The sequence below is a fragment of the Lampetra fluviatilis genome, chromosome 10 (assembly GCF_964198595.1).
Source record: "Lampetra fluviatilis chromosome 10, kcLamFluv1.1, whole genome shotgun sequence".
Taxonomy (NCBI): Eukaryota; Metazoa; Chordata; class Hyperoartia; order Petromyzontiformes; family Petromyzontidae; genus Lampetra; species Lampetra fluviatilis.
This window is the reverse complement of record NC_136284.1, coordinates 12,632,179-12,657,813: the sequence shown is the minus strand read 5'-3', so window position 1 is coordinate 12,657,813 and position 25,635 is coordinate 12,632,179. Positions and strand designations below refer to the sequence as shown.

General features: G+C 44.0%; 1 protein-coding gene across 5 annotated transcripts in view; it reads left to right on the top strand.

The window, feature by feature from the left end:
* Positions 1-23,576, top strand: part of LOC144934590 (zinc finger E-box-binding homeobox 2-like) — a 195,538-nt gene extending 171,962 nt beyond the window's left edge. For 4 of the 5 annotated variants that reach the window (XM_078860561.1, XM_078860558.1, XM_078860562.1 and 1 more), the window contains 8 exons: positions 7,363-7,632; positions 9,423-9,488; positions 11,239-11,490; positions 13,789-13,949; positions 15,615-15,717; positions 16,294-18,131; positions 20,631-20,823; positions 21,416-23,576. In XM_078860561.1, coding sequence (XP_078716687.1) covers positions 7,386-7,632; positions 9,423-9,488; positions 11,239-11,490; positions 13,789-13,949; positions 15,615-15,717; positions 16,294-18,131; positions 20,631-20,823; positions 21,416-22,125 — 3,570 coding nt within the window. In that variant the 5' untranslated portion in view covers positions 7,363-7,385 and the 3' untranslated portion in view covers positions 22,126-23,576. The remainder of the gene's footprint in view (positions 1-7,362; positions 7,633-9,422; positions 9,489-11,238; positions 11,491-13,788; positions 13,950-15,614; positions 15,718-16,293; positions 18,132-20,630; positions 20,824-21,415) is intronic. The other variant, XM_078860559.1, reaches the window with a different exon arrangement.
* The last annotated feature ends 2,059 nt before the right edge of the window (positions 23,577-25,635 follow it).

Below are 25,635 nucleotides of genomic sequence, written 5' to 3'. Positions count from 1 at the left end.
TCATTCTGGACATTGACGTTAGTGTTTCCTATGCAGTAAAAATAAACGAAGGCCGCGCATATGACTGCACAATCAGAATACATCCTGAAAGCCTTTGGCTTTTTCTTATATGGCCTTGCTATATTAAAGGTTATAAGAGTATAATAATAAATGTTTGAAAATTAATAATAAAAATTGCGTTTAAACCATACATTTGCACTATAACCTCTGTAATGTTCGCATGTTTTTTTTTTTTTACAAAATACAGCAGTATAATTTAATTGAATTAGTGTTTTATTCAGGCCAATGATTTTGATCTCACAATATTAAAAGAGCATGCTTGATAAGTGCCAGTAAAGTTTAACCATTTAATCAACTAATCTGTACATAAGAAATACTTATAACTTCACAACAGGTCAATCATAATGCTTCCATTCATAGGCTCTGAAATATGAAAACTGTCTCCCAGTGTTCAACATTCACTCGGGACATGTAATAAAATGATGTGGCACAAAACAAGGACCGAAATAAAATAAGACCAAAAAATAAAATAAATTGTCCACAAGCATTTTAGCATTTTGGGCACAGATGGCGCTTAATGAAATAAGATGATGCTGTCAGTGAGAGGGTTAGTGGTAACACACATGGTCGGACTGGATCCTGTGTTCCGGCTGTCACCTTGGCGTAAAGCGCAGCATGGATCAAACACCCCTCCAGGATATATGCATGAACCTGAACAGATGGCGTGCTTCGAGGCTCGGCACGAGGGGACTCGCAGGGGTCGTCCAAAATGCCACAACCTGTGCTGTTTGCCCTGTCAGTCCTGACACGGGTGATCAAGTCTGAAATGGTTGCTTGCTCTGTAAACACACTGCTTGTTGTTACAAAGCTCTGCCTCTGCGTGCCTGCTTATAGTATTTTGAGAGTCGTATGGCCCATTCATGTGTACAAGCCTCTCCTCTAGTTATGTGTGTGCCGTGTGTGTATACGGAATATGTGCGCTATTCTGTGCATGTACATGATTGATGTGTGCACAGTGCATGTGTATGCAGTGGTATATACATGAGCGGTAGTGTAGCGGTTTCACGAGCCGCGCTACGAACCTGGCAACCCGAGTTCGACTCCCGCTCACGGCCAACACAAGTGACGATGATCTGAATCGGTCCCGGACCTTCCCTAGGTCGACTCAGCCTGAAATGAGTACCTGGTGTCGTGTGAAAACATCACCACTCGGGAAACAAAAGCAGCCGGGTGTGGTGCTGACCACCCACCCCCTCGTGTGCCGTGCCCTGGCCTTCATAGGTGTGCGCTAACACCTCTTGCCCCAGAAAGTATCTTGAAGCTATACAGGGGATCTTTGTCTTTGTTATATACATGAACACACAAACTGGTTGGGGTCAACGCAGCCGATCATCCCTCTGGAGTTCATAAATAAGCACTACTCGTGGGCGTCAGCAGTGGTAACCATGGATGGACAGGCAGCTGTCGTGAAAATGTGTTATTTCTATTATTGGCTGAAAACTGCCAATAATTCTCAGTTGAGCATCATGACACATGTATTTTACTTTTTTAAAAAACGTCAGTCTTTTGTAAAAAAAAAAAAGTGCGGTCTTTTAAAAACTTCCAATTGTTATAGAAGAACTTACTAAATTCCACAATTTCCTATTTTTTGTTTTCATTAAAGGATTGATGAGCACATTGATTTTTTTATTTTCTTTCACATGGCTTGCCAATTATCCGCACTTAAGCCACATAAGGAAGAGATTAAGCCTCTAAGTCTGCTAACGTGCTGTTGTTTTAAGGAGTTTAGGCCTCGGTGTGAAGGGTCCAGATGAAAAATCTCAAGTGCCCGTGTCCCTCTGTTCATCTCAGCAGGATGTAGCATGTGCAGCCCTCACCCAGCTCACACTGGCAGCTTAGAACGAACGTAAACAGACCTGCTAAGGTAAATAAATGGGGAATCACAGTTTTCAGTCAAATTCGAGAGGTGTTACCTGCTCTGCGCTACCTTGCTGCAATTAACTTCAAGACACTTCACAGAGGATGCAAGTTTCACTGGCACTTAGGTGTACGTGCGCACAAGTGCACAGGTGCAGACGTGTGTACGTGGCACGTGTGTATATTCATGTTCTTTTGTGAGCACAACTGGAATGGACACTCTAGTGTCAGATGGTGCAATGAGTCAGACCCCAGTGTGTATTGAAGCCCCTTTGGGATGTGGGGGGAGGAACAGAGAAGGGTAGAGCATGTGGGGTGTTTGGAGAGGGGCGAGGGAGACAGGGGTGTGTTCGGGGAGATGGTGGGAGAAAGCAGGAGAAACATTGAGCGGGGGAGGGTGGCGAGAGCATAGAGCCAACCGCAGCAAGAGCCAATCACAGTGACTGTGTTCTGGAAGCATCCAATTGCAGCTAACCTGCCCACAGGCTACGCACATTTAGCATAGCCCCCCTCCCTGAGGCTCATGCTAATTTTCACCTCCTGCCCGTGCCGATGGCAGGTGATCTGGCTCAGGTGGCAGATGAGGCCAAACAGAAGGTAGAACATGTGTACCCAGGCATACATTATTCTGCACGTGGGGACACAGTTAGGCAGTCCAGCATAGCTTGGTCTTAAGAGTCAGTCTTATGTCTTATCATCTACAGCAATGGCATGGCATATGTGACCGTACGTGGATTTCTCGTGCAAGTTATATAGGTTGTTTATCCTGCATCATTTTGGGACCTCTTTATTAGTAGCAGCTCTTATAGAGTGCTTCAACAAAACTGAGATTTTGGATCACCGTTCAAAGGCCATGGCAGTTGATCTTCAGCAAGGTATGTAATATTATTGATTGCATAAAGTAAAAGAGAATGTGTTTTATTCAGTTCTATTTTGAAGTTAACTCTGTGTAACTGTTTGACTTGGCAACAAGACTGCTGGCTGGAAACATTTGTGCTCTGAACTTATGAACTGCATTATGACAAACAGGAGAGAGAGAGAAAAAAAACTACAACATGTCTTGCTGATCTCAACAGTTTTAAATTAAATTAAGTTTTGTATAACATCCATATATGTACACATACTTAAAAAGGTTTGGTGTGTGTATGTGTGAATAGTCTCAATCAGGAGTGTTATTGACACGGGGCATATTTTATCATCAAAGTGAGGTTAAAAAAAAACTTCTGAAAGTTTTTAGTGGTGGTGGGGGGGGGGGTCCCCCCTCTCTGATGCACTGCTTAGATTTGGTTTATTTAGACAGCCTCGTGTTCTGCGTGGTGTGTGCAAGGGCACGCGCCCGGTGGGACTTGAGGTATTAAAGCACTACTCTGGCCACACAGAGTCCATGCCTGTCCCTTCGCGAAATTCAAGGAAACATAAAATTCCTGTTGGTTTGTGTCTGCGTGGAGAGCGGGGGAACTTGACCCGAGCGTGTTAGCGTCCACTGTGCCAAGAATGCTTTGGGAGAATAAGCCTCAACTAACCCTCTGGAGGTTCCTTCTAATCAAACCTATCTTTTTTTGTTTTCTTCACCTGTTGTGATCACGAGCACACGGGCCGATGGTGTACACGCAGTGCCGTAATGATATTATTGTTAAAAGGGATTGCTACTCGCCTGTAAAATGTACCGTAATTGTTGGAATGACGTACAGTTGTTGTTGTTGTTGGTATATTGCTCTGCGGAAGAAAAAAAAGAAGCCTGCGAAATCAGCGAGGGCCATCGTTGTAATTGAATCACTTGAGTCCCGATGGGATTGCTTGCCTCGTGTTACATGTTGTGCAATGTTTTTTTATGCAGTTATTTATATCATTTTTGAGTTTACCCCCCCACGCACACACACGATTGTCGGTTAACACACACATTAATACAAACTCGCAAAACAACAAAAACAAACCCATATCTATGAACTGAGAACAATGAAAGTTACTGGTTGGGTCAACATTTACTAAGTGTCTAACATATAAAAGCTAATATTACCAGATGCCTAACTCTAAACGCCACCCCTTGTGACCCGTGACCCTAACTGTAACCCTATACCTTTATTTTTTGGTATTAGTCTTGAAAAAAGTAGACCTACAGTTGAAAGGGCCAAATACCATTTTTTTTTATTTTGAAAATTAAACATACACATAGAGTATGTACTTCTAGCCTAAAATCAACTGCATTACATTGAACACTAAATTACATTTTCAGTGGCACATTAAGGTTTTCCAATTTGTGCAGAAAGTCCTACAATAAAAAAAACTGTCTCACATTTTACAGTAACCAGTGATTTATTCATTGAAGAGCAAAGTGTTCCTCTAAAAGTATTGCCAAGACAAATACACGCTATTGAGTGGTGCGTTGCATGTTGGATAAGAGTCGAGTCTTTGGGGTCGCAGGGAAGACCACACAGCTTGTACCAAGGCAGGAAGCCCGTACGTGTCAGCTCTCTGTCCCTGATTGAGTTCGGGTTAACTTCAAACATTCTGGCACCTCTGGTCTCCGTGTGTGTGTGTGATGCTTCATGCAGGTGACTGCCCGGCATATGGATTGGCTCTTGAACATTTGCGAAGTTCTTCACCACCAACTTGACTCCCCACCCTTTGCAATTCCCCACCAGGGTGCGACTTAATTTGCACCTGTTCCTGGCAGGCGGCTGTTACTGCGTCGCTTGTGTATCTGTGTCCGTGCGTGCATGTGTAGGCGCTCGTGTGTGCGCGCGCGCGCGTGTGTGTGTGTGTTTGCGTGCTCACGTGTGCATATGCACGCGCGGCTGTTCACGCCAGCAACAATGAGCTTTCTGTGTGCTCGCCTTGTTAGTTAGTGCAGATCAGTGAGCTTTGGGAGCGAGTGGATCTGAGATCCCTGGGCTCATTGCCGCTTGTCGGCTCTTGGAACGAGTCACAGCAGGTGCCAGAGGAGGCATGGAACGCTGCATATAGCAAGGTGTCTCAACACCGCTTTACATTTTAATGAACTCGGGTCACAGCTTCAAGGCAGTGAAGCAATGTGGTTTTGCTGGTGTGTGTGTGTCATGCTGTAGTCATTTTTTTCTTTTTAAGGCAACGTTGGTGACAAGTGTGTCATTTTTTGTTTGTTAATTTTTATTTGTAAAGTCATAGGAGTGGCAGGAGCGGTACAAGATTGTAATAATTGGGTCACTTCCATATTGACTTGTTTTTTGAGCATGCGGCTGCCGAGGGAATCTTCATCATGAGCAATGTTTAAAGTTGCTGCTGCCGGGTACATTTCTCCAAGCCAATGCCATAGGCCCATGGTCAGTTACTCGGGGCATGTTGCCGCAATCAATATCACTGGTACATGTCCCGAGAATTCATCGTTTTATCTCATCTTTGGTTGTCGCCTAATTCATGCTATAAATCTCTTTGCCGTTATATAAATCTCTTTGCCGTTATTGGGTCACTTGAGATTCGTCCATCGGTTGACATTGCTGTGAACAGTAAATGTCCTGCCAAGGTCCGGTTGTGTGATCGTGATGTTTCGGGTTTTAGATTGTTTTCTAAAATCTAAATTTCTTCTTTCAGCTTTACACGTCGGTACAATTCGTGCTTGTTACTCTGTTTTGTGATGTTCGGGTTTTAAATACATGATAGTGATTCATATTACGGCGGCACTGATTCATAGGTCATAGCTGGCAGCCATGACTACTAGATAAGCAATCAAATGATATTGTGTCTACAAATACAACACTATGTAGTTTACAAGAAAGTATGGAGTGCACAAAACACAGTACCAATTAATATTGTTGAAGTTTAAAATAACCACAATAGTCTCAGCACAAGAATAGTATATAAAATATAGCATATGAATCATATTCTTAGGTTTTTTCGGTAAAGTCACGTAGGTAAAACATTAAAATTAATAAAAGTAAAATAAAATAAAATCACGACGTTTCGGAGGCAACACAAGCTTCCACCTGAAGACGGAAGCTTGTGTTGCCTCCGAAACGTCGTGATTTTTATTTTATTTTACTTTTATTAATTTTAATGTTTTACCTACGTGACTTTACCGAAAAAACCTAAGAATATGAATCATTGCAGTCACGAAAGCTTCAAATCTAGAAACATATGAATCATGTATTTTTTTCCATATATTTTACTGTGGGTTTATGGCAAAGAAATACAAGCGTACAATGTGAAATATGCACGGTGCTGTAATTCTATAGTCAATCAAGCAATTGAGTTACATAAGGCCCTTCCATGGATGTGGCAGCTTTCGTGGGTTTTAAATTCATGACCCTACTAAGGCTTTTGCAACACAATTCTCGGCCGTATTCAGGGCCGTCATAAATTTAAATTGCTGATGCGAGCAGCGTGGAAATCTTCAATTCATGACGGCAGTTGAATTAAAAACAATAATAATTTATGATGCCGAATTCACGTGTACGTGGGAGTGTGAATTTGCAACTTTTAAACGACTTGCCTTCTGTTGAAATCCCAATAAGCGTCGAGTAGATCGAACGATATCTCTTCCAATGCCACTCTATTCATAATAATCATCAGCATCTCAAGCAGTTCTCAAGATTAAAGTACGTGCAACTAAATTGTGGTTAGTTTGTCGAATATACGAAAACACCTCAAATCTTCAATCACTGCACAAAACTGTTTACAATATGTTTAAATGTTGCTTCATTACTATGACCACAATTAGTTGCATTGACCTGTTGAATTACTTTGGGAATTTTTTTATGGAAATATATTTGACTCTTTTGAATGTATTGGCTTTCTCAACGTTGGGAAAGTTTGGCCATTTTCCAACCTGACTGACGACACATGGGCAGTTGTGCCATGTCAAGCCTCTAGACAAAAAGGGGACAGGGATTTTCATTGGTGCAGTTCGCTGCAAGGTGCTGACCCACTCTCTATCTCACCTGACGTCAGCGCACCCATGGAAACAGCTAGATAAGAGACACTTTATCCCACTACAGAATTATATACATAAACAATGCCTGGCAAGTTAGCAATTTCAGAATGTTTTCACGTTTTGTCCTTTCTGATTTTGCATGCTGACTGGAATTATTTGTCTTAAAAAAAACGAGAACATTATTGAGTTGCTGCCCCTGATAGTTATTCAGCTATGAGTGTACTATGTGACAGTCACTTATAGAACTTAGAAATCTACACCAGGGGTCACTTAATTTAGATATATATTATCTTGTCTTTGGCTGTTTACCTTTCGACTGAGAATGTAACCTTGTTCCTCTTGGATTATAAAATACATCACGTTGCCCGTCACAGCATGCTGGCTTCTGGCTGCTGCTGCTGCTGCTGCCACCGCCAAGATACGCTTCACGCTGAGAACGGCAATTGGGGTAACTGACACGTGCTCAGTAGATGTGCTCTTGCGTTGAACCGCATTGCTGATTTGTGTGCGCCTGGTCCCCCTCGTGTGTCGCTGCGCAGTGGTGAGCTTCGAGAACGTGGTGATGCGAGAGTGTGACCTGGAGGAGGATGATGACCGGCTGCACATCGTGGAGGACGTGGAGGACCAGGAGGACGAGGATGATGATGATGATGGGCGCGTGGGGATGAACGACGGCCAGAGCGAAACGGCCGATGGTGGCGGTGAACCCAGCCCTTCTCAACCAGCCGAGATGGCCCCTCTGGTCAGGAGGAGAGGCCGGAGGAGAAAGGGAAGCTTCAACTCAGATGAGAAGGACCATGCTGACCATGGTATGCAGCAATGCTTAAGCTGGAGTCTTCGAGACATTCCGTTACACATGCATATTGAAGTGATGTTTTGGTTTGTTGCACAGCAGTTGAAACATGGTAGTACCCTATTCCCTGGATTATCATTACACTTTTTCCTGTGTGTTTTTTAATCAAAAGTTTGGATTGAGTCTTATAGTCCAGAGAAAACATTTGTCTTCTGGAAGACTTCGTTTAATCTAGTTGTTTCGAATTATCATCTGAAAAACGATTCTCCATACCAATACAGTATCACCCAGAGGGCCGAAGACTAACACCAACCATTCAGAATAGTTTTTAAGGAGACATTTGTCCCAATTTTAAATCGGCACGTTGATAATTGTCTTTTGGAAGATGGCTCTCCCTGGTGCCATATTCTTCCGATGGCAAAGCACACTCTCTTTTTTCTCAAAATAACCCGACATTTTCAGAGTGCGTCTTACTTTCGTAATAATTCAGAGAATACACGAAAAAATAATGCCCTATTATTATTCGGGAAAGCTTCACTCTCAGCCTCAAGACTCTTTCATTAGGGTCCTGTATTGTGATGCTTGGCAAATTCTTTTAATGATTGCCTAGCATGTAGGAGGAAACCAGAGTTCTCAGGGCAAAGCCACTCGTGCACAGGATCGCATGCTCAGCTACGACAGAGAAAGTAAAACGAATTTTCGTACTGCCATCTCCTGGTCACCTCCCAGCCCAGAGGGGTTTGGGAGTTTCACAAATATGCGTGATCCACCGGCCTTCAGCTTGCCAAAGTTCTGGACCATAGGCGTGCACCTTCAAGCCTGGCTCTGTTAACACAGCCGGAGACAATGGGTTGCCAACTAAGTAAAGAGCAGGCAATGAAGGTAAATGGAATAATGTGACTCATTCAGCAGAGTGTATACATGTTTGCCCCAAAATAACATTTGAATCAAATCGTGTGTTTGATGTCTACTTGCAAAATAATTACATTGGGGAATAAAGCTTCCAGGGAGAAGCGAACAACTTGAACATATCAGCATGCAGCAAGGAGCTGTTAAAGGCCTTCATACAATTATGTATCTATGTTGTAAGGGTAATAATAATGCTGCTTCAATATGTACTTCAATAAAGTATGTCTAAACCTGTGTACGTGGTGTAGCTCATGTCGGTTGTTGTGAGTAGTTACGTGTTGACTTTTAATATTGTGTTTTACTTTGTTGGAGGAATGTTGTACTTCTGTCATTTGCATGTGCTGTGGATCCTAATCCTTGTCTGGTTTATTGGCTAGATAAGCGTTGAATTGCTTTGAACTACGCGCACTTTTTAATATCCCTTGACAACAATGAAGTTTGTTTCTGTGCATTTCCATTCATGTGTAGGTGCAAAGGCTGTTCTTGCATTTAAATTTCAGCAAGTTATTATTACTTATTTTCAAATCCGTGCTGCGAATATAATTTTTACAAATATATTTGCATAATGGAATACAAAGGATTGTGTGTGTATGTGATTGCAATATGAAGTGTTGAACCTAAGGGATAATACTTGCACTATTTCTGCAGGTATGCAGTATACTCCATAAAGGTGGTCAGGTTAGTGGTCAGAGTGTCTATTGAAGTGACCCATCTGCGACCAGCCAGAGGGACAATAACGACTCAGTTGTCCCTAATAATCAAATCTGTGTAAGCATGGCCAGGTAACTGCACAGGTGTGCTTAGGCAGGTGCAGAGAGGGTGATGTCTATTGGGAATTGACTCGCTTCACCTGTTCACACAGGTCAATAGTCACATCTCTGTCTCTCTTTTGTGCAGAGGATGTGAAGGATCAAAGTGATGGCCTGGGGCTTGAAAATCTACTTCTGTCCCAAGTGGAGCCAGGTAAGTTTTGCAGAGAGCTGTTCTTGCAGTGTTCTGAGCTCACAGGTTGCATATCCACCGCTTGAACAATGGCTAACCTGTGATGTCGCCATCCATCACAGTCCTGCAATACCAGTATCCATCAGTGGATTATTATTGATCGTCAAGCACATGATGCAGGTATCAAATTATATGCGTAAGAATCAATGTTTCTCCATTCGTATATGTCGTAGGTCATGGGTTCATGTGATCCCTCCAGACACTAGATGCCGCTAAATTGAATAGGATATAAAAAAAATATATGGATTCTTTAATCGAATCGTGACCCTGCATTGAGAAAAAAAATTAATCACAAGGGGTGATAAATTATTCAATCCCAAAGTATTTTTTTAGAATCCCCAAAAATATACAAACACAAGCGTAATTTTACGACTAAATAAGTAAAATTGTGGAATAAAATAAATTACCAAAAAATATTTTCCCACTGGATAACAGCTCTTGTCAATGAAATTTCGTAGAAAAATGCTATCATACTTACTTATGTGCGGTGGGGAATGTTGAGTTTATAGTGAATTAAACACAAGTTCATCACATATACATACCACTTGCTTCATTTAGACATTGTAAATATATATTTTGTTAATATGCTTAATTTGTCGGGCAATATGTTTAATCCAAAACATTAAATGTTTGATGAAAATTGGTGAAAACAATTGGGTGCTCATCACAGAACTTTAGCATTAATATGAAACGTCATCCCTCTTACTGGAAAAAAAGAAATCGGAAAAACTTTCATGGAAAATATTTTAACAGTGAAATCTGCAACTATAAATATTTGGCCCTGTTCATTTATTGATAGTGGGTCTGTAGACATACATTAATAATAAATGTGTTTGATGTGGCTGGATGGCACCAGGGGCCAAGGCTATGTCTGAACGTCTGATTTCAGGTATTAAGCAAACACGCTGAATTCCTGCATTCAGATATTCCATTGGAGACAAGACCAGGTTCTTCATGAGTTTGACGGTCTGAGTCCATTAATCAATTCGGGAAGATAAAGAAAGATGCAGCTCTGCAATTAAATTCTCGGAACGCTGATGGAAGAACGGATTCTGTGAGAGGGAACCCTACAAGACCCTCTCGAGGGAACGTTGGCCCACGTTTGCATGCTGGCTAAAAGTCCTAATTTACTGCACACACAAAAAAAAACAAGTATACATTTGACATTGCACTCATTTCTATCACCCCATTTCTAAGACCTTAATTGGTAGTGTAAAGGACCACTCACTTACCTGCAGAGCTAAGGAAACATGGCTTTTAGGGCCAATGCATGGCATATGCTTAAAGCATTTCAACTCAGAGCCTGCAATGCATCTGTCTGGCTCTTGAGGAGAGACAGATTCCTCTGAGTGCAAATGGGTTGCGAGTGTGAGTGATAGACAATAAAGCCCTGAGCCGCAGATCACCTTGTGTAGACTCAGTTGCATTGTTAATACAAAAAATATCTCCATACTCAAATGCAAAATGGGAGGATGCTCATCTACATGTGTGATGCTGGGCCACTGGTGGAAACTCCAAATTCCCTGAGAGAGGGCTGTTGTCTCCACAGGATGACAACTCAGTCGTTTGCATTCTTCACGAATAACATCCTGAATCGTCCTCAAACCGGAAATCTGTGAGGAATTGAACAAAGTATAACATGTGAATCGTCACGTTCAGACACCATAGCGCAACTGGGATACTATGTGCCCCCCCCCCCCCACACACACAGCGGTCCCATCGGAGGAGACCCAGGCTGGGCCACACGAGGCAGAGAAGGAGTTGGAGGCGGACGCGGTGGAGGCGGAGGGCGAGGACGAGGAGGCCATGGGGGGTGGCAGCCCAGGAGCCACCGCCCCCGTTGAGGGAACCCTCGCCGAGTTCCTGCAGCGGCACGACACGGCCATCATCTACCCCGAGGACCCCGATGAGGTGTCCGGAGGGATGCCAGGAACGCCAGAGACTGGCGTGCGAGATGACAACGGTGAGCAACGCACACAGTCGCCCTGCTGCTGTCCTTGTGTGTGTCGCGTTGCCGAGTGGCATCAGAGTAGCCTCATGCTCAGACGCGCTTTGGGCTGCTCTCGTCACGTGCGGAGGTTCTCAGACAGCCGTGGAACATTTGAGGCAGTCTCTCTCACCACTGTTGACTTCCCAATTCAGCAAGTTACATTTTTTATGTTCATTTTATATATATATGGATTACAGCCATAACTTTGACAGCGTGAAGTTTCTACTGAGAGAGGTGAGCATTGTTTGGAATAAGGCAATACAACAGAAAGAGGAACACATGGAAGCAGTGGACAAAAACGTTTGAGATATCATGTTGACTGCCAAGGAACGAAAGTGGCGCTTGGCCAGGACGTACTGCGAGACGAGATGATGGCTAAAGGATGAGACTGGTGATGGAATGGCAGCCGAAGGAGGGAACAAACCCTGGGAGGATGCCCACCGCAGAGATGGAGCGATGAGATTGGCTGCGATGGAGGATCAAGAAGGATTGTGGCATTGCAGGAATGTGTGGCCTTCATCCAGCAGTGGATTTATGATGGCCGATGATGATGAGTGCTTATGAGTCTCTGCGTATTTTTAATGTGACACTTTTAAGCATTCTTTAACCACTCGGTACAGACGTATGTATTTATAGGGGGCCATACAGCAAGCCAAGCCAGATGCTAACTTCCATGTAAATTAAACTATGATAAGACATTAAGATGCAATCCATTATATAATACCTTGCATGTTACCATTACTCTCTTGACTAATTAATTAGCTGGGCAAATTAGAGTATTTGCGAGGCGATGGCTGCCTTTGCCTTCTGCAGATTCCACAAGCGTAGCCTGTAATTACACATTTTTAATATTTGATGGTATTATACAGTTAATTACTGGCAATGAAGAAGGCAGTCTTGCATCAAGATACGTCTATTCCTGTGGAAGGTGATAGCTATATTTCCGTAATTCCGACATTCATAACTGTTGCATTTTCAATGTTAGGCCAACGTGACGACAAATTTAGAAGCCCACAGTTCTCAAGAAGCAAAAATGGCACGATGCTCCCAGAGAACAGGCTGCTATTTGGAAGATGCTAATAACCTTCCTCCACCATGGCTACAATGTGAATGTGAAACCCCCCTTGATAGATTCTGAGCTGTAGAAGCAGTATAATTAATATGTAATGATTCATCGTGTTGGCTTGGCTACATTGTTTCCAAGCTCTCTCTCTCTCTCATGCTGCTGTTAACACACACTTCACTAAAATGTACTGCATATATTAGAGCACAATGTACTAATTACCCCTGCCACAATAATGCATGGTAAAGATTATAAATAAACTCATTGAATAATCTTTTAATATTTTTTTTAAACATATATAGCTAGAACAATGCTTCAATATTCCTACCATATTCCAGTCATCGCAGATTCTAGTATGAGCTGCTAATGATCAGACTTCATATTCTTTGGGTCTTTCGGGAAAAGTCACGTAGATAGGTTCAAAGAAAATAACAAAAAACTACGACGTTTCGATCGCAACACAAAGTGCTCGTTAGCTTCTAAAGGCATTTTCAACCTTTATAAACAGTTTGCCTTTAGACGCTAACCCCATTTACCTGATGACGACGGCTTGTGTTGCGATCGAAACGTCGTAGTTTTTTGTTATTTTCTTTGAACCTACCTACGTGACTTTACCGAAAGACCCAAAGAATATGAATTCCTGCAGTCACGAAAGCTCTAATTCAACATTTAATGACCAGACCTTTGTTAATTAATTTACTATGCTCTCATTATCCTCTTTCATTGATCCTAAAAAAAGCAACAATAAAAAATAACAATTATGCACGTTCAGAAATTCCTTTCAAAAGGAAATGTGAAAAAAACCCACCAGTAACTATTGCTATGCCCCTCCTGTGTGTCTGCGAAGGGTGTGTGTGCATGCATGCGAGTTTATGTTGTCCTCTCGAAGAAAAGTGTTACTGCAGTAAGCGCATTGCAGTAGGAGCCCAGTGATATTCGTTTTAATCCCTCTTACGGCAACATCGGTGGAAATTTTTTTTTCACCAATCCCGAGTTCTCCCCTTAAGTTAGCTCGGCCTTAAATTAGCACCCCGGTGCAGTGTGTAGCCGTCAGCGCTGTGGAGACATGCAGCGGGCGCGTGGTTTTCTCCGGCCACACCACCTCCTCGTGTGCATCATGCTCCCCAGCAGCACTTGCCCCTACCATCTGTTAAAAGGCTACATACGGGGGGTGGGATCTTTACCTTTGTGCGTTGTCGCGTGCCCAGGGACGCCAGACGCGTTCGCGGGGCTTCTCGCCTGCCCCTACTGCAACCGGGGCTACAAGCGGCTTAGCTCCCTGCGAGAGCACATCCGCTACCGGCACGAGCGCGCCATCAACGACACCGCCGGCGGCCTCGCCGACAGCCACAAGCAGCAGCGTGCCCAGGTGATGGCTCGCAGCGTGCGCAGGGCACGCACAGTGCCCGACGCACGCACGCACGCACGCCTCCCTCCCCCCGCCTTGTATCCGACAACTAGGTAGGGCATTGCCCGCGGTGTACGAGCTCGCACCAAACGCACCGCCGCTGCCGTTATCCCTGCCCCGTGACTGAAAGATGCGCACCGCGGAAGGAGGACACTCAGGACACAAGCCTTGCTTACCTATGCTCTGATGAAGGGTTATTGCTCCAAAAGTTAATCTGCTATATAATTCTCAGATTTTTTTTTTATATATAACTCCAAATTTACTTTTGTTTGAGCTACTTTCTTAACGAGTTTCTTTTTATCTACTGCTGAAGTAGTCCTCCGTGTCAATGTGCCCTCTGTTCTCCTGATTCGAAGGAAATCCTTACAGACACAGTACACATATATAGCACATAGCTAGATATATTATTTCTACTCTTCATGCTTTATAGTCGTAACCAGAATGGGCTGTGCGGTTAATTTGAACATTATTAAGAGCTACCTATGGAATTGCTAACATGCTGTTCCATAGGTATCTATTTTATTAGGCCTCTGTAAAGTAGTAGGTGGATGTAGGGAGTATGAATGGTGCAAACATGACCTGTGGAGATGGTCATGGCTCAGTGGGAGAGAGTTTCATGGTGGGCAGCAGGGAACAGACCCAAACTCTTAAATGCTATTGAATTCTGATTTGCAATATCTTTGCCAAATCTTCGAAATGTAATTGCAATACAGCCACCGCCTCGCAACCCCAAATGTTATTTCAGAGAAAAGAAAATCCTCCGATCTAAAATAAGGAATATGCTTAGTCGGTTGAGCCACTTCCATAGTCATCGCTGTTGTTAAACATTGGATAGAATTTTGGTTGATTCACTTACCAAACTCTTGTTGTTGTGCAATTTCCTCATTGTCAGGGTGTTCTCACATGCACAGAATCCCACGATGTCCTGTGTTACAACATTCTCTTCTTGCCTGCTTTGGAAAAAAGAATACTTTGATTTATTGTGTGACGGTAGCATAATTTTAATATTTGGGCATTTACATTTATTATAAACTGGTTGGGGTTATACAGTTATTATTAGCAATTGCTTCTGTGAATTATAGTGAGCATAGATCATGAATTCATTTTTAAGTCCATTACAATTCTTCAGCCTTTTGACAAAGAGGTGCAGTTAATGGAGTTAATTAAAATACACAGTGTTTACATCAGGAAAATGACTCATTAATCAATTCTTTTTTTTAGATCAGTGGGGTTATAAATATAGTTTTTTTTTTTCAAGGCGGACCCTGGGAATACTGATACATGTGAGAAGTAATTGCTTTAAATGTTGTAATATTGTTTTATATTCTTCGTACGATTTTGTGAGTAGTCGACGGTTGTCTCATGGAATTGCCACAGTAATGTGTAATTACAATCATTGACTCAGCACCACCAGTATGAATGAAAAACCACCGTACACTTTATTCAGTGGACTTATTTTAAAACAAAAATTCGGAAGTGTATAGAGCCACTTTCAGGGTAGTTTTTTTTTACTGGCAGTTGGATGTCACTACTAATCTTTGCAGCGTCTTGAAAGCACGAGCAGTAAAAGAAAATAGTTACTGAAGTTTACGTATAACAGTTTGTTCCCAACGTCTTTATGCACAGAGTCAATCGCAGAGCGCTGGGAACCGGAAATTTAAGTGCACAGAGTGTGGAAAGGCCTTCAAGTACAAGCACCACCTGAAAGAGCACTTCCGCATTCACAGTGGTGAGTCTCCTGGGAGTAGCCCTCAAGTTGAGGGTGTGTCTGCTCTCCCTGATAATAATTGGCATTTATTTTGGAAGCAATAAATGTGACACTGCTTATGAGGTGGCAGAACCATTGCGGGTCACTTTTCTTTATGGTGTTAAAAAAACAGTGTTTCTGAAATGTAAAAGTATATGCATGTACACACAAGTAGAAGTTACGTTGAAATAAAATGGCAATAAACGATTGCGTTGGCTAGGATGCACACACACACATAAGCTCATCATATTCATTATTAACACTGCTTCATAAATGTGATGGACAATACGCCAATCACTTTATACAATGGCTCTCCACATTGCTGGCAAAGGTCCATTTTGCCAAAACATTAGCCAAGTATACATTTTCTGTGAATGAGGCAGTTAATGATAAATGTGGAGGTTTTTTTTTTATTACGTTCACACACCTTCAGGAAAGAACATGAATGAATGCTTGGTATCTTTTATTCACTTTCAAAGCACTGCTTAGATGATTCTCTGACAGGCGGCACAAAAAATCGTGACCACTAACCGCGATTCCTTCGCCTGTCGTGCGCAGGTGAGAAGCCATACGAATGTCCCAACTGCAAGAAGCGTTTCTCCCACTCGGGATCCTACAGCTCTCACATCAGCAGCAAGAAGTGCATCGGGGCTCTGCCAGCCAATGGCAGGACACACGGGGGCAGAGCGGGGGCTTCCGCGCAGGTGTCCGCAGCTTGCCTTTCCCCTTCCGGCTCCCCGGCCGCTTGCAGCAGCCCGCCCTCAGAGGGCGCGCGGCTCGTTTCCACGGCAAGCGCCGTGACCGCCGCCAGCTCGGACCTGCACAGAGGCGTGCAGGTGAAGGCGGAGCCGGTGGACTACCCCAACGGGGACTATCGCGCCATGGTGGTGATGGCCTCGCGGGGGCTGTCGGGACTCGCCCCCTTTCTGAACGGCGGCATCCGGGCGGCTCACTGCCTCGGCGTCCCGCACTATGTGGCCACCGCGACCGCGTCCGGGGCGAAGTCCGGCGCGCGCAAGACGCCCGAGGTGGCGTACGACCCGTCGCTCGAAAAGCGCAACGGCGACTTTCGAGGCTCGAACGGCAGTGCCGAGATGTTCAAGCGGGAGAATTACTCGACGACGACGGCGGCCTCTCCGCCCCACATTCAAGGCGGCGGTAGTGCAGCGGTCGTGGCGAAGAGTGCAGAAGGCCCTGCACGCATGGAAGAAGACCACGAGAATTGCACGCAAAGTGACGCGGAGGAAACCGGCCGGATGACTGTCAAGATAAAGACCGAAGCCGCAGAACCTGAGAGCCATTTGCCGGTGACCAGAGAGAGGCCCTGCTATGCCTGCCAGTTCTGCAGCGAATCGTTCGCAGGCCCCATTCCTCTCCACCAACATGAGCGCTATCTGTGTAAGATGAACGAGGAAATCAAGGCCGTCTTGCAGCCATCGCCACCACATTCCACTTGTCCCACACCCAAGAAAAAGACAAAGAACTCAATCACCTCACACACAGCTGGAAAAGCATTGGTTGGAGGCTGCCATGTGCCCACTATTGATGACCAGCTCGCATTGCTGAAGTCATACCTCTACGCTCGAAACATCGAACCAAGCCCGGAGGAGCTCATAAAGATTTCTCTAGCCATGAGCCTCCCGGGTGATTTGTTGCGGCAATGGATGGACAAGAAAGGACCAGTGACAGATGCTTTACCCAGCTACTGCACTTCAGGAAGTTCTCCATCGTACAACATCCAGGAGGCATCACAGAGCCATTCTCCAGCCAGGCAGGGTGTGGGCAGCAGGGGAAGCAGCCCGCTGCAGCGCTCCGGAATGTTCTTGCCGAGCAGTGATGGCATTCCAGCACCCACAGCACCGACGTCATCCCCGCACGGAGGGAGTGCGTGCGTGAGAAACGGCCACCCCAACGGCCTGACCAACGGGCTGCAGGATCAGTGCGAGCCACTCGACCTGTCGGTGCCAAAACTGAGCCAGGTGAAGCGGAGGGGAAAGGAGTCCCCCCCCAGCCACCGTTTGGGTGGCCACGGTGGAGAAGAGCAGCCGTTAAACTTGACAACCGGCACAGGCGTTTCCAAGTCAGTGTTAAACTCCTTTCATAGTTTAAAGACCTCGCCGACCCACAGCACCGATGATCTTCCAGAGAATAAGCCTGTTATAAGCGTGGCATCCGTAGCAAGCTATGCTCCCGGCGGTCAGGTGTTCACGGGCTTTCCCCCACCTCTGGGCTTAATGCCGACGCTCCACATGGGCTTTCCAGGGCTGGGGCATTATGGAGGGATGGACACAGGTTCTTTTCTTCCGAGAATCCCGCCCTATGGAGGCTTGGCAGAGGCAGCATCCTTGACTGATGGACAAGACAGAAGAGGCCTGCAAAGACGACACCTCACACAGGTGAGCTGTGCAGACAATAGGTTTTGGGGACCATAGAAATGTGTGAATGCATTTGCCTATGAGAACATTGCATTATTAGTATTAAGTGGCAGACTCCTGTAAAGGCTGGTTATGCTAAACGGAACTTTACTGATATTCTTTGAGATGCTTCCATTTGGCGCTTTGCGTTAAAGAGTCACTTTCACCCTGGTAAAAGCAGTTGTTACCCTGGGGTGACATGGGGGTGATGTACATCCCCATTGGCATCTCTGGTATGGTCAGTATTTCCATAGAACAACCACTGTTCGGCTTCCTGCAAAGCGGTGGATATTTTACAGACACTGGTGGGATGATAGGCTGATTAAACTCCCAACCTGGGTTCAAGCTCACGATGTGTCGATTGTGAGTTAATCTCTCGAGCTGCCGACATCATCCGGCCAAATGTTCACACATTAATGCACTGCACACCAGTGGCGGTTTGTGTCTCGAGGCATGAGGAGGCCAACGGCAAAGTTCACCTTTGGATTTGCAATCACGGACGATGCGTTCAGGTGGACCAATTGGTAATTTGATTTGAGCACAAAGGCAGCGAGCGGACGCGTGTGGTGATGCACCAGCGCTGGGCTCCTACCAGACCAGGCCTCCAGGGAAACCTCACGGCCTGCGTGTTGGCCATGCGGTGGAACAAAAAAATGGCTTTTGTTGAAGCCACCGCCAGTGCATTCCAGTTTCTCGCTGGATCCACCTACACGTGAGACTGAAAAACCCGAGGCGGACTTTGTTTCGTCCTCAACCTGGAGTCATAAACTGCCACTGCTGCACACTCAGTGGATATATTTTGTGGTTGAATCGAGAAACGTTGCCCTGCGGCTATTTTAACTCAACCGAATGTTGTATCTAATTGGAAGCATTATAGAGGCAACCGTGCTATATATGTGAGGGCATGTTAAGCTTAATTAGTATATATTTGTAGTTTTTACATATCACAATTCACAGGATTGACCATAAAATGTAGGCAGTGGTGTGGGATGCTGTTAATTACTATTTTCACCTTAAGCTCATCCAGCGCAGGCAAAATCTAAGCGTGCATTAACGCCTACCCCTAAACCATATCTGCCACAAAATATGTGTTACCTGTTAATAAATTAGTTTTTGAGACACTTAAATAAAATTCTAACTGAATTAGACATAATTGTGCCATATGTATATTTAACTTAAAATGGCGCCCTATCAACCCATTTGGCAACTACAAATTAAATGCTTAATACTAACTAAAAAAAAAGCATAACTTACATCACGTTCAAATTCTATGAAATAATTATCAGGGTTTCAATTAACCCTCGCGAACAGGTATAATGTAGCCCTTAAACATAATGAGGCAGCAGTCACTGATGAAAGATGTGATAATGCAGAGAAAAGGGCATTTTGGCAGGGCATTCGAGCATCATGTCAATGCATTTGAATGGTACTGCCAAAAGCATTACTAATTGCAGGCTATTGAAAACTAATTTGACATCCTTTAGCACATTACCTCAGCCCTGATATCCAAAAGTCACGCGATTCTGAATGCTGCTAATGGGGTTCTTTACTCAGCATGGGTTGGATCACGCACATTTCATCATGCACGAGATACTCCGAAGAGCTCAAGATGGTCAGTAGGTAGAAGTACATCGAGTGTGATCCTGACCTATCCTCATAGAATTTTTATTCCTACATCCACACTCGTTAAAATAATTGGCCACACATACCGATGCGGGCTATAATAATTAAATCGCGTACGGCCGGCCCTTCATCCACTACTGGATAAAGGTCATGGGGATTTGTTCGAGCGTGCACTTCACGAAGCTACTCCGTGTCGGTTGATCAAGAGGGTGGAGGGTTGCCCAACAGGATCAGATATCACGTTTAGATTACTTAGATAATTTCCCTGCTTTAAATTTGCACGCGATAAGCCACTTTGTTGAGCCGTCATTTGGACCAGGTCGCTTCTGAAAAATACGTTAATAGCTCCGTGGGCTTTACCCGCTAAGAAAAACAATAGTTTAGTTTTATTTGTATATTTGTTTTAAGTGATTTGTTAGCCTTGCCTATACTTTGCACTCCTATCGTGTTGTTGTACTCTTTGTTGTTGTAACGTTCTGAGCCACCCCGACTGGACATCAAAAAATAGCTTTGTAGGTCATCTGATTCTTCCAGTACGAGTAAGATATTATGATTCTGATCACTCACCACTGATGTTACCCATTGCCGGGTATCAAACTTAGGTCGCCGGGCTTATAACGCAGTGTTCCAACTACTCTTGTCACCACTCCATTGCAAGGCCCTTGTGAATAAGACTCGTTGAGTCATTTATGACTTCAAGAAAATATTTTCGTAAAACGAATAAAAGAGACTCCTTTAAATCTGTCATCAAGTTACTGCAAAGCCTTAGCAAACATGTGTGCGTGCCAACTAACAGACCGTTTGTGATGTCCACGCGATGAGTTCGAGATAATCATGCTTGTCATCGTGTCTGGACAGGCGGATTCGCCAGAAGAAGGCATGGGGAGTCCTTTGGGCTCAGATGAGGTGACGGACTCCGAGTCGGGTCTCTCTGTGCGCAAGCGTCAGAAGAAAGGGGAGAGTGCACTGGGGGGCTCGTACTCCTGTGACCTGTGCGACAAAACCTTTCACAAGAGTAGCTCGCTGCTGCGGCACAAGTATGAACACACGGGTATGTCTCATCGCGTGTGCCGCCTTAAGCAAAGCGTATCGCAGCAGGCCTTCGCAACACCATTTCTTAAACGTGCCTTTGCGTCGCGATGTCACTGGCAGCACGACGAGCAGCGATCTTGATTCATGGACGGAATTGTAACGTCGTCTAATGAATTTTTTTTTATTAAATTATTAAAAGAATCCCAATTTAAATGCTGGAGTTACTGTTTTGCATATTCATCTGACAAATTAGGTAATTGATTCATGATCCATTTTCATGTGATTAATAATGTGCTTAAATTACTTTTCATTAGCCACGTGAAAATAATATCGGGTTGCTCGAACGCCTGCGATACCGCTTTGCAATTGAAATATTTGCTTGTCCACTGATTATTAAATTGTTATTTACACAAATGCATATTGGTGCGGTGTCTTCTTAAAAATAATATTGCTCGTTATGAAAGTCAACTAGGCGCGTGGCACTTACTACCTCCGATTAGTACGGTTGGCTACGTACGGTGCAAAAGAAGCACATCGCATTGCAAAGATCGCCTTTCGTGAACGGGAGTTCTAACACGACGCTCGATTTCGCTCTTTTTTATGCATTTCAGGCAAGCGTCCGCACCAGTGCGACGTGTGCAACAAGGCGTTCAAACACAAGCACCACCTCATCGAGCACTCGCGGCTGCACTCGGGGGAGAAGCCCTACCAGTGCGACCGCTGCGGCAAGCGCTTCTCGCACTCGGGCTCCTACTCGCAGCACATGAACCACCGCTACTCCTACTGTCGGCGCGGAGAGGGCGACCGGGATGGCGAGCCGAGCATCATGGGATTGGAGCGAAGCATTATGGGAGAGGAGCGCAGCGTGCTGGGGGAGGAGCAAGGGATGCTGGGAGAGGAGCTGGGCATTCTGGGAGCGCAAGAGGGTGCCTCGGTGGTGGAGGATGCCGACAAGGGGGCGGTCGGACAGGAGGAAATCATGATGGAAGAGGAGGGAGGAGAAGAGGGGAGTGCCACAGAAAATGGATCAAAATGTTCCCAAGAGGAGGCGTGGGGAGAGGAGGAAGAGCAGTGTACGAAGGTGAATGATTACGAGCGACAGGGCTTTGAAGACGCCGCAGACGAGGAGGCCGAGGAAAAGTGTTCCGAGGCAGCAGCAGAAGAAGGGAGAGCAGGTAATGAAGATGAGGAAATGGAATTGAGCGGGGAGTTGGACAGAGGCATACAAGTAGGACAGACGCAAATAAAGTGTGAAGATGACGACGACGACGACGATGATGATGAAGAAGATGCAAGCAGCAGCTTAGGGGCCTCTCGATGATTTTCCAGCTCCTTGTTGTTGGAGCCGTCTCACTGGCCTAGAGGCCCAAGACTACCATTATTGTTCTAACCATTGCTGTGCCTCAGCTGTCCTCTTAAGTTGTTCTTGTTTCCTTGTTGAGTGAAAGGATGTGCCAGTGATGTTCGAGCGAATCAATGTGCCAGTGTTGTTTGAAAAGCATTTGATTGCAAACTTGCCATATCGGGCTAAACTTCTTGCAATTCAACAGGCTCTCTTGGACTTTGTTGGACTTTTGGTTTTACAAAAAGAAAAAAGTATGATGTACCCTAACCTGTTAATGTAGACATTTAAGCATAATACTTTGATCAGTGTATGGTAGATTTTATTTTGAAGTTGTTAAGCCTGAAGGATAAAATGAAGAGAAATTACCTTAAGTGAAAAAGGTAGAAAAGCCTTTAATATGCAGAAATTTTTGTACCATTTTTATCTGTGTGCCACTCTTTTGTAAAAGCAGTGTTATTTTTTAGGCAAGCCAGTTTAAGTAGCTTATACTTCCAACACTACATCAGTATTCAGTTCATGACATGCACCGGCGTTATTTTATGTAGCCAGATTTTGTGCATTGTACATTGTTAGTGCAATTTCACATTGTCGCCATTACACTAAGTCTTCAAATTAAACTCCCAAATTAGTGGTTATTTTTCTTAAACAATGCTTCGATAACTTTTCTATTTATGTTTCTTAATTGTTGTTTTCATCTCTGTAATTTATTTCATACTTTAGAGTAAACTAGATGGTTTTATAAATAGATGCTAGAATTTTATGCAGTTCATGGAGAAAAAAATGTTTCACTCTTCTCCCCGTGATAATGTACTTGCCGTAACATTTACATGCAGTGTTAACCTCTGTTTTTTTAAATTGTTGTTTATCTGCCCAACAGTATTTCCCAGCTGCCCAACCCTTTTTAATGACCTTACATTTCATCGCAGTTTGTTTACTGATGCAGCCAAATGGCTGACACTTGAATTTGTAATTTTAACTGTGGAAATAAATACCAGCCACACAAGGCCCCCTTGTAGCACGTTACTTTTCCCCTCGAACCATTCGGTCTGTGCTTTTACTCTCAGCTTGGGTTTCAGTTGCCAGGACATCTTGGCATAATAATAATAATGTATCAAGCCAAGGGTAAAGTCACTGCTTGCCTGCCCAATGCACAGCCCGTTAGCGATTAACCAATCCCCATCCTGCACCTCCTCCTCTGCTAAGCATCACTTTGGTTGTGCCTTCTGTATATCAATTGTTATTTTTGTTCATTTTTCCCAAGCCAATGTGTCCTGTTGACCAAACCCCATCTGCTGTCAGTTTTTTTTTTCTTTGCTAAGTTTTGGATGGGCCAGAAATGTCTATATTTTGACTTGTTTCGGCATCACCGTTATACAGTATTAACATTTATTTAATTGACAATAAACTTTCCGAAACACCTCTTCATACTCCGGGTCAGTCTTCTCAGTTTCTTGAGGTGAGATTGTTGAGTGCCAAAGGAATAAAAAAAGCCGCTGCTTATCTTTTTTACTTGATTACAGCAGGCGTGCTGTGACGGTTCCACCTGAAGACGGAAGCTTGTGTTGCCTCCGAAACGTCGTGATTTTTATTTTATTTTTATTTTACTTTTTATTAATTTTGATTTTTTTTTACCTACGTGACTTTACCGAAAAAACCTAAGAATACCGCTGCTTATCCACTGCTACTCGTCGAGGTAAGTAATGTTAAGGGCAAAGGTCAATATGTAAGAATAAAAGGACCAAACCTCTGCGCACCCATGATCGAGCACACCTGCATTTTATTACTCATTAAACTTAACACACTATTTTAATGAGGCATGTAATCTGCACCCTGTCATACTATCTTGACATGCGGATAGTTCACAGGCTCACAAAAGCAATTAAGAAAATCCCTCTGATGTGTTTCATTTAGTAAGTTTTCAAAAATCCTGTCGGCACCAGTGAGAGCAAAGTTAAAATAATTGATCTAAAAATATCTATGAAAAGTGCCATATGATAACGAGCTCATTTCCATCAAAATAAGCGGCTGTTAGTCTCTAATAGTTCTGCACACTCGTTCCCTGGTAGAGAGGAAGAGAAACCCTTGACGCCGAAATGGCCTCGTGTTGAACTTTTGTGTCCGGGGAGCTAATAACATACTGAACATATCGTACGAATAATTTTAACAAATTTTGTAATGGTCCGAAATGTTACATTTGGAATACGTTACCGTTTGATTAAAATTTTCATAAACAGCATGTTTGTTTTAGGGCTCCTATCGTGTATTTGTATTTAACTCTGAAATGGTTTAAAGGTCACATTTTCTTTCAAATGAGGCAATGTACTTTACCAAATCTCTTCCAACTTCACCCTTAAACTATTTTAAGACTTAACATTTTCTCAATATCTACATTTTGTTTTTAAGTAGTACCACAGTTTCTGGCAGGTACACATGTACAATGAAATACAAAATAAAATGCAGGTCGCATTCCCGAATTGCTTCATTCATGACCGCAGACTAAAAAGTCTACTCCCGCGCTGAAACAAAAATCCTTGTTTCCGCAAGCGTGATATGAACTATATAGACGCACGGCCTCGGGTCTGATCTTCTTTTCGCGAGACACCCGTGTGCTGGCTCCGTTTCAAGACTTGCGTGCTGCTACGGTGGAGTGTGGAGGGGGTGGCGTGCCTGCTCCTCGTGTCTGCGGGGGCATCCGAAGGAGGCGTTAAATGCCCGACATTAACACGTGGCCGCTCGACACAACCGTTTGGGGGACGCGCTTCTCCGTGATTCGCCGCATCCGAGAAGTCTCTGCAATTGCGTTGCGAAGCATGCGGCAAGGGGGCGCATTGTACTATTGCATCATAAACATTGTGGGGGGCCGGGGGGTAATATCAACACTGCAATCGAGTTGTAAGTTTTTTTTTTAAGCGCATGTAGTTTTAATGGGACCCTTAAAACAAACATAAATTCTGTGAGATTGTTTTAACAACATTAATATTTGAACCACCTGATTCAATAATAAAATATTATTTGAATGTAAAGGCTCTTCAATCATGTCTATAGTACTGTATATCCAGATTTAGTGCAGATTTAGTGCAGATTTAGGGGCGCTGCAGTGGCGAGACGTTGCCTACCATTGCCTGGCATACAGGAGGAGGTCGTGGATTCCATGACGCTTGCATATTTTGAGTTTGCGTGTGAAGTGTGAAGCCGTTTTTTTTCCTTCCACATTTAGAAACATGCGTTTATAGTATTTGGCTGCTATAAATGTCCACGTGATAAGCCACTTCGTTGAGTTTTCATATATGGCCAGGGCGCTTCGGACAAAGAGCTGCATAGTTGAGTGGGCCTTACCTGGTAAAATAAAAACAAGCTGAATAGTTTAGTTTATCACTGCAGTCTCATCTCTCTACAGCCAACGGAGAAGTTAGGGATACATAATCTAGCTTCCTCCTTGTGTTTTCTAGTAGGACTGTGTGTTGTTCAGCATCATGTCCGATGCCT